The sequence below is a fragment of the Lampetra fluviatilis genome, chromosome 15 (genome assembly GCF_964198595.1).
Source record: "Lampetra fluviatilis chromosome 15, kcLamFluv1.1, whole genome shotgun sequence".
Lineage (NCBI taxonomy): Eukaryota > Metazoa > Chordata > Hyperoartia > Petromyzontiformes > Petromyzontidae > Lampetra > Lampetra fluviatilis.
The window spans coordinates 12,931,320-12,940,411 of NC_136289.1; the positions used below are offsets into that span (position 1 = coordinate 12,931,320).

The 9,092-nt window shown below is 42.3% G+C and overlaps 1 protein-coding gene across 3 annotated transcripts in view; it reads left to right on the forward strand.

The window, feature by feature from the left end:
* MTMR2 (myotubularin related protein 2) overlaps positions 1 to 6,677 on the forward strand; it is a 28,850-nt gene extending 22,173 nt beyond the window's left edge. For all 3 annotated transcript variants that reach the window (XM_078863260.1, XM_078863262.1, XM_078863261.1), the window contains 3 exons: positions 404 to 517; positions 814 to 990; positions 1,941 to 6,677. In XM_078863260.1, the coding sequence (XP_078719386.1) occupies positions 404 to 517; positions 814 to 990; positions 1,941 to 2,456 (807 nt within the window). In that variant the 3' untranslated portion in view covers positions 2,457 to 6,677. The remainder of the gene's footprint in view (positions 1 to 403; positions 518 to 813; positions 991 to 1,940) is intronic.
* Positions 6,678 to 9,092: the final 2,415 nt, after the last annotated feature.

The following is a 9,092-nucleotide window of genomic DNA, read 5'->3' on the forward strand; positions in this document are numbered from 1 at the left end:
AACAAAACAGCACTTTTATATTTATGATTAGAGTTCAGTGTGAGATTTATATATATATAAACAAAAATTGGCTTCACGATCATTCGCAACTTCTTCAAGCGAATGGCAAGTGTGTTTTAGACTATACGTCGCTGTTCTGAAGCAGAAGGGCGATTGAGCCTCCACCATTCTCTTGGCCAGACCAAAGCCATGGAGAGCAGTGGTGGGGCCCGTCTGAGGCTTTAATTAGGAACCTCAGAAAAACTCTCATCGTGTTCGCCAGCTGTCTTCAGTTGACCGTGCTTCATCCAATTGTCTTGCACGATCCAAGGTTGTTTTCCAGGATCTCGGATAAAGTTACTTTTATGGTAAATAACGTGAGTCTCATTCGCGTGTGCATGTGTGCGCGTGTGCGCGTGTGCAGTTCCCAACGGCATTTGAATTTAACGAGCACTTTTTGATCATGCTACTGGACAACCTGTACAGCTGCCTTTACGGCACCTTCATCGGCAACTGTGAGAAAGGCAGGCGGCAGGAGGTATGAGAGTGTTGAGAGATGAAGCATGCCTACAGTCTTCATGAAAATGTCACCGATGTACTTAATTGTGTATTTAATACTGAAAATTGTATTAAGTAATGTGCATTACACATTTCACCTTTTTAATTTAATGTAAATGCTTTTCCATTTTGTGCAATTTAACGAACACAATGTTGGAAGTGAAATGTATTTTCTTAGTTAACTTTGGTTCTTAGTTCACGACGGCATACGTAACACATGAGCCCAATGACTTCTTGTATTTTTTTCATGAGAAAAAAATGTCCCCCCCACCACAGAGGATTCGTGAGAGGACGGTGTCGCTGTGGTCCATGGTGAACAGCCGGCAGCAGGAGTTTATAAGCCCTCTGTATGACCGGGAGTACACACGCGTGCTCACGCCTGCGCACAGCATGAGGCAGCTCCAGCTATGGGTCTCCTACTACATCCGCTGGGACCCCATCGCTCAGCTTCCGGTACTGACGGGGGCGGGGGGGGGGGGTGCAAGTTTACCATATTTGTTTACTCTTGTGTATTACATGAATGCAGTTGCACAGTCGGTCGTTTACCACAGCCGCATACATTTGCTTCATTTTGTTGTGTGTATGTTGAACTTCTTTCACCGTACGTAGCCAACCGTGCTAATCGGAGGGGCGGGGAAGGACAACAACCTAAACGCAAAAAGAAATGATTGTCACAATCTTTAGTCAAATTGATAATTGTGCTTGCAGTTCATTCCTTCCCTGCACTCGCATACAACCGAAGATGTGTTGGGCTGCCAGATATATATTTTTTAGGTCAATAGTGTGAGACCTCTGGATAGAAGGGCTCGAAAGTGCCCCATTTTTACACGCTTTTATTTAACGCACTCTGTCTGTTGTATCCTCAACTCTGTCTGTTGTCGTATGCTCAAATCTTGTAACTCAATTTTAACCCACTTCCCAATGTATCGACTGCAAACTTGGTATACGTATGTCGTACAAATGACAATACTATATTCTATCATTAAAAATACAAAATATATATTTTTAAGCAATCTTTTTTATATCTTATGTTTCGGCTTGGGTCTAATTGTCCACGCTCAACTCACGTTGGCTGTAAATCACCACAGTCCCTTACGTTATGGCAAGCTTCGGGACCACTTCCTGGAGTCGTGGAGTTCTGCCATTACTCGTACGGTACATTTCATTAAAGCGTGTTTTTTAAAAAGTATTTTTAAATATTACTTATTCAGTGGAGCCCAAAAAACAACCCAATTTTTCTGAAAACTAATTCCTAGGAATCGCTTTAGAAGTCCCACACATTGTTCGCAAAACAGCCCAATATGGCAACCTTGATGAACACTTGGGATTTATTGAAAGCAATGCTTCGGCGTGGGTGCGTGCGTGTGTGCGTCCATGGGTTACAATCGTGTTGCGCTTGACAGGACCCCGTGGAGGAGCTTTGCAGCAATCTGCTGGCCAAGCGGGAGGAGTTGAGCCGGAAGGTGCAGCAGCTGGAGCTGCGTCTGGCCAACCGTGCAACCTCCCCGTCGTACAACAGCACGGCGCGTCCTCTGCGCGCCTCCGACCCGCGTCTCTACGAGCCGCACGTGTCCAACAACTCTCTGCCACCTCACAATTCTTCAGCAAGGCCGGAAAGATATCAGCCTGCGCCCGGGTGGCACCACAACTCCGTAGACCTCGGCGCAGCGAACAATGCGGAACGTGTCCACCACCGCACGTCTCCTCAGCCTCGCCAGCATCCAAACACCAACCACTCGAACTCTGGCCTCCACGCAGAGCGGCAGGACTACAACGCGGCGCACGGAATGCCCAATGTGGGCCTGAATGTGCCTAGGCTCACGACCGTGGGTTGCTCCGTTTTTTATCCCGAACAGGAGATGGCAAGGGATGGGGCGTACACCGAGGGGGAGTCCATGATGCAATCGTCGAGGTTTTGAACCTCCCCCCATCTTTGCTGAGTGGGAGCTGAAGCAAAGCCTCTCTTCTCAACGGACTCTTAATATCAAACGCCAGTTAATTTTGCACACGGTAAGCACGAATGAAGTCTGATGAAGAAAACGTGGAAATGAATCCATAAGGGAAATTTCAGTATGATTTGTTTATCTCTACGGCATTTTTGAATCTGCGAGGAAATGTCGTTAAGCCGTTGGGTTGTTTTAGTATAATGGTATTGCATTTTTATTGCACTGGTGGAAAGTCCACTACAGAGGGCATTTTGCCAGACAAACTGACAGCAGCAGCAGCATCATCATTGCAGATATCAAAAAATGTCAGTATATACGCCAAAAGAAACGGCATCCATATTAGATGACAAATTGGAGAGGTAGGGGGGAAACTCTTGGACATTTTGAAAGTGTGTCACTGTGCCGGCAATGCCGATAATTCACCGTCTTGTACAGAACAGATCCCGGTGCTTTTTACAGATTGGGTGCTTTGTGGCCATGACTTTGAATGTCGAACTTAAAAGGGGACTGTCGTCTGCAAGAGCGTTTTGAGAGTGCGATTTATGCAATGCCGAGCTGTGGATTGAAATGGGCATGTAGATATTCATCACTGACACTAATAATGCATCGAGCCGACGCGTGGGTTGGACATTCACTGTACAGTATAAAACGCGTCGTGCGCGCGTTCTTGATCTTCCATAATGTAAATACGTACTTTTGAGGAACTCAACGTGGACGTGTGGCCGTGTGGTTCATTAACGGAACATTAAAGGGCGGATATGTATTAACTGTGGTTGCTGCTACTATGGATATTCTGTTTCATTCTCACCTGAAATTTCTGTTGTAAAATAACGCAGTGGCAATTTACTTGAGATATGTTTAGGCTTTTGCTTTTCATATAGTGCCTGCGCCACTTGTGTAGTGTAAAGGTAACGGAGCCCTGCAATTACTTATGCCACTGCTGATGGAAGGGGCCTTGACGATCAGCAGGTCGTCGTGTGCCATGTGGTTAAAGCTATTTATGCCACGTAGCCATCCACTGAGCACTTGTTTGCCAAACAAACCTCGTCCGTGGACTTATAAACATTCAAAATATATTATCCATCACGTGTACTCGTGTTTTCCACGGTAAAAAGGTAACTCACAAAATGTCATTTCCATCAGTGTCTCCCACTGGAATGTCACTATTGAAAACTGATGATAGATTTTTTTGAAAGGAGACCTTTATTGAATTGCTACATGTGCCTCAAATGTAACTATTGCACGATATTATTTTTGATTATTTTGGTGCCGTTCCTTATATTCATCCGTAAACAACCAGGTGAGAGTGAAACAGAGTATCGAGCAGCCAAATATTTGCTAAAGCTGCCTTTGGCAACGTCTTGTGATGTGGAGGATCGTATCTTAATTCACTTCCTGAATGACAGCTCGCAAATCTGTTTTCAAAAAGACTTAATCAGATCCTACAGGAAACTACAGTGTCTTTGAAAGTTACAAGAAAATGTCCACAGTTACAACCATATTTACAGTTATAGAATTGACATTCAAACATTCCAAATCATGTTTACAAGTTATTTTCGTTTGAAAAACTATGGCACACTTACCAGAATATTGTATAAACAGGTGCCATTTGTGCAATGAACCCATGGCAACCCATTTGGCAGCTTTAAAAAAATGTATGCAAAAACATTAAATGATATACAGATGGAAAAATGGTGGCATGCTCGGGATCCATTAAGTTTCCAAATCCAAACATGCATTTCTTACCACCCTCTGGGATCTGGATCTGTTATATACACCCGCCCTTTAATTGTGTGCAGGAAAAACAAATAGGGGGAGTATTTAAAAAAATATTTCACCGTGTGCATGAGGGGCTCGCAATTTGTGTAACTATGCCAATAACAAGTGCCTCTTCGACGTTCAGCCAAGGTGACTTTTAGTCTACAACTGGTTATTCCCCCCCCCCCCCCTTTTTGGAACAGCCCTGCCAGGATATATTTTATCGTCGAACCCAGCTGCACCCTGCTATATTCAACTTTGCAGCCCCGGATTGAAATGAACTCTGGCACTCGTTCGATGAATTTATCTGTGCTGCTCATTGCTCCCGTTTTGTCGGTGAGCCAAGGAGAAGTGGTTTTACGTTCATTAATATGCATAACGTTTTCTGTAATACGATAAAAAGAAAAGCACTCGTTTAGAGCAAATTGTTAGGCGGAAATAGTTCTGGCTTTAAGAAATGAAAATTACGCCTCAAATTAGGTTATAAAAATGTATTGGGTGTTTGCGATTCGTCATGATCTTGTCGTAAGCATGCTGGGGCACTGTTTATGTGTGAGCCTTGTAACGCTATAAAGCGACGATAAGAAGCTAAATGTGTAGCAGCTACTGTATACGCATGTTCGAATATAACCCTGTATGCAATTACAACCATCCATCCATCGTCCGCTGGTAAATTAATCAAACAAGGAGAGACCAGTTGGTGTTATTCACGTGAAGTAGCAACAACTATCACCGGTTTGGTTGGTTCTTCTTGTATGGAAATGGGGTAGTGATCAGTGTACTACTATTTATAAACGGTTATGTTTATAAATAACTTAAAAGTTGGCAGTCTCGTATCTAAACTCTATGGCTGGGTGATCATGGAAATGTGCATAACGCGAGATGCCTTTCGGATATATAGATTAAAAAGCTGGTCACTTAACACAACTGCTTGACGAACAATAAATACATGGTTTGTCAGATTTTAACACCGACTTGCTCCAGACAAATATCCACCAGTCTTGAGTTCCACGTCGACTTGAAGATTTATCTCAAGTTAGCTGCTGTTGTTGTGCTTTGCCCCCATGTCCATGAAAGGCGCATGATTGACTTCACTTAAACAGTCGTTTCGTATCTTTCCAATGGAAATAAAATGCCCACCAAAGTAACACAACTGCACTTTGCTGCTCAACGTTGTCTCGCGTTGCTCGGCAGGATGACCATGTCCTCTTCAAAGTGAATATACATTGGCTTTTGTGTTCACTCAAAGCACGATGTGTGTGCCCTTGATGACATTACAATACTCTGTAGGTGCCTGTCACAACACGTTCGCCGAGTACATGTTACGGTACACGTAGACTAACTTGCATGTGCCGAGCATGGCTCGGCTTCAGAGCTGTGTCTTGCAGTCACATTGTGCTGCACATTCAAGCATGTGGAATTGGAAACGATGCATTTTACACCAGAGGTTATGTATTGACTTGGTAAAACCAGCAGTGGATTGGTTAGTTTATGATGGTTTTGTTATGCAGAGCTGTGTGTTTGAGTGTGTACGGGCGCTGCTTGTCAAATCCAATTGCAGTTGTAATCGTGGTCACGAATTGGATAAATTCCTTCCTGGGACACTTGGTTAATTGGTTGCACTTTTCGATTCGGCATTTCTTCACTCTCCCTATTTTAATTTGCAGCAACAGTACTTGTGTCACCTTGACCAATGTGCACACACTTTTTTTTTAATCGTTGATGAAAGTTGTTTCTGTAAAAAGACTTGATATCGCATATGTTGTCTGTTAAGATGCATTTTTATATTTGTTGTAAGTTGACAATTACCAAAAAAAGTGGCTAACAATGAGACAATGCACAATTAGTGTTTTGTATTATCCGTTAGTAGCCAAAATGTAAAAAAAATCACATGATTATAACTGAGGAACGTGATTGGAATATTTTAAATTTGTCTTCCCACTTCAGTATATATCATTCAGTATATAAGTAAATTAAATGTCTTCAAAGATAGACCTGTAAAAAAGTGTTATTTTTGACAACACACAAATTGGTTATATGAAAAATATAATTGTATTAAAAATGGGAATTTTTTTATGGTATGCAATATCAATCTGTACAACCCCCACGATTGTGCGGTGTAATTATTTACATTTATGAAGTATAAATGTGATGTTTTGTGTGTACTGTAGACATGTGTTCATGTAGGCATTGATGACACTTCGTCGGAGCCTCCTGAACAGTGCGACGATAACGATACGAGCAGAATTGCTTTCTCTACAGAATTTGTGTAAAAGTTAGTTACCGTTTTTAAACGTTGAAATGATTTTTTGTTTGTTGCCTTATTGCGCCAATTGAGTGCTGAGTGCCCATACAGATATATTATTTGCTTCAGAAATATTTATTTAGAGAAAAAACGGTTAATATGGATTAATAAAGGGTTTTTGAGGACTGTTATTTCAATCGTTGTTGTGTTGTGTTATTCTGCACTAATGTCCTTAACATTTTGTGCATATTTCGATTTAAAGCTTTCGTGACTGCAGCAGGGATTCATATTCTTGGTTCTTTCGGTAAGGTCACGTAGAAGGGAAATAATAAAATATTTGAAAAAAACGCCACTTTTTTCAAAAAAAATCTTGCTGTGTTTTTCACACCTGATGATGATTGCTTGTGTTGCAATCGAAACGTCGTGAATTGTATTTTTTATTATTTTATTATTTCCCTTCTACGTGACTTTACCGAAAGAACCAATAATATTGTGTGCATAGTTTGCGTTGCATGGCCATAATCGTACTCCTATGGCTCGTCTTCAATCTTCCATTTATAGCCCACAACGCTTCAGTGGCCAGGAAAAAATACCTGTACTGCACCGACGATATTGTCTTCGTTTAGATCTTACGTTTTCGTGACTGCAATGTTCCATACTCTTTGGTTCTTTCGGTAAAGTCACGTAGGTATAAAATAAAAAAAACTTTTTATATATAAAAAACATTTTTATATAAAAAAATATTTTATTAAAACAACTTTCTTTTATAAAAAAAAGTTTTTTATTTAATTTTATACCTACGTGACTTTACCGAAAGAACCAAAGAGTACGATATTGTCTTATTGCTGTAGCCTTGATTGTAGTTTTAAGAGTTCCATATCACTGCTTTTCCGCACAGAATCGTCCCAACTTTTTCAAATCAGTGGGAACAGCTGCCTGTGCTCCTTGTTCATCGACCTGTGATGCAGCATCAGAATCTTCATTTATCCTGGAGGAGGAATCCGATAAACTATGACGCTCTTTTTCACATGTCCAGACGGGATGGGTCAGCAAGTTCCAACAGTACAAACATTTACAGGAGTGCAAACTACAAATAAGGTAAAAAGTCACGAAATAATGCACTGTAATGCCATTCTTTCCAAGTCCTCAAGCAACATCCTCAAATTGCAACTGTTACAGAACAACCTTGCTCGTGTCATTGGTGTCCATCTACGACTCGACTCATTGGCTCCCTTTCGCCAGCAGGACATAGAATCGCGCCTGTCTTTTGTCATCGCGTCTTCACAGGTTCCCCCACACCTCACCTCACTACTCTCGCCTTGCACTGGAGCTCATTGTAGAATCCGACGCAGCAGCAGCAGCGCCACTCGAATCTGCTTCGGGCACAGTGGTCTCGAACTGTTACAGCCTCGTGTCACTTCACGACACAACTATACACGACTATCCACTACACTCTACACTACATTATACACTACTATACACTCCACTATACTGTTACAGCCTCACGTTACTATTCACGACACCACTATACACGACTACACTACACTCTACACTACATTATACACTACTATACACTCCGCTATACTGTTACAGCCTCACGTTACTATTCACGACACCACTATGCACTACTACACTACATTATACACTACACTTTACTGTTACAGCCTCACGTGGGTTTTCTGCTGTTGCCCCTTCTGTGTGTAACTCTTGCCCTTTGCACATCCGCAACACGTTGGAATCGATCTGCAGACGGCGGTCTTCTCGTACGGCCAGCAACTCTGTCGCCTTATCTCGATCCCGCAATCCCAACCAGGTGAAAGTCCGCATCGAACCGAACCCCCAGCAAGGCCATCTACTTAACGACGAGAGAAAATTCACACGAAATGTCGTTTTCAATGAAGCCTTCCAGATATAAAATTATATAAGCTTTGAATGACGAAATCAAATTATCTAATTATAAACATAATGCAATTCAAACATGTTTCATTTTAAAATTTCACAACGGAGCATTGGGTGTTTGCGTCGTTCGTGTGCAAATGTTTTTGTGGCTTTCCTGGCTGAAGGCCTGGGGGCCCCCAAACAACCCCTAGTTAACTTATATTTCAGAAGCCACCTGGCCACAAATGATAGCTCAACGAAGTGGTTTGTCGTGGACATTTCTAGCAGAAAACTAATCTCAATGGACGTTTCATTGAGATTATTTGAAAACACATCATACACGTGTCAAATCGCATCAACAACAACCACTACCACCAACTACAACTACTAACAACCACCACCAACCAACCACCACCACTACTAACAACCGCCACCAACTATTAACCAACCACCATCGACCAACACCACTACTAACAACAACCACCAATCAACCACCACCAGAAATCCACCACCACCACCACTACTAACAACCACCAGCAACCACCACCACTACTAACCACCACCACCAATCACCACCACTAACAACCACCACTACTAACAACCACCACCAGCAGCAGCAGCCATCACCACGACTAACCACCACCACTAACAACCACCACTACTAACCACCACCACCACTACTAATCACCACTACTAACCACCACCACCACCACTACTAATCACCACCA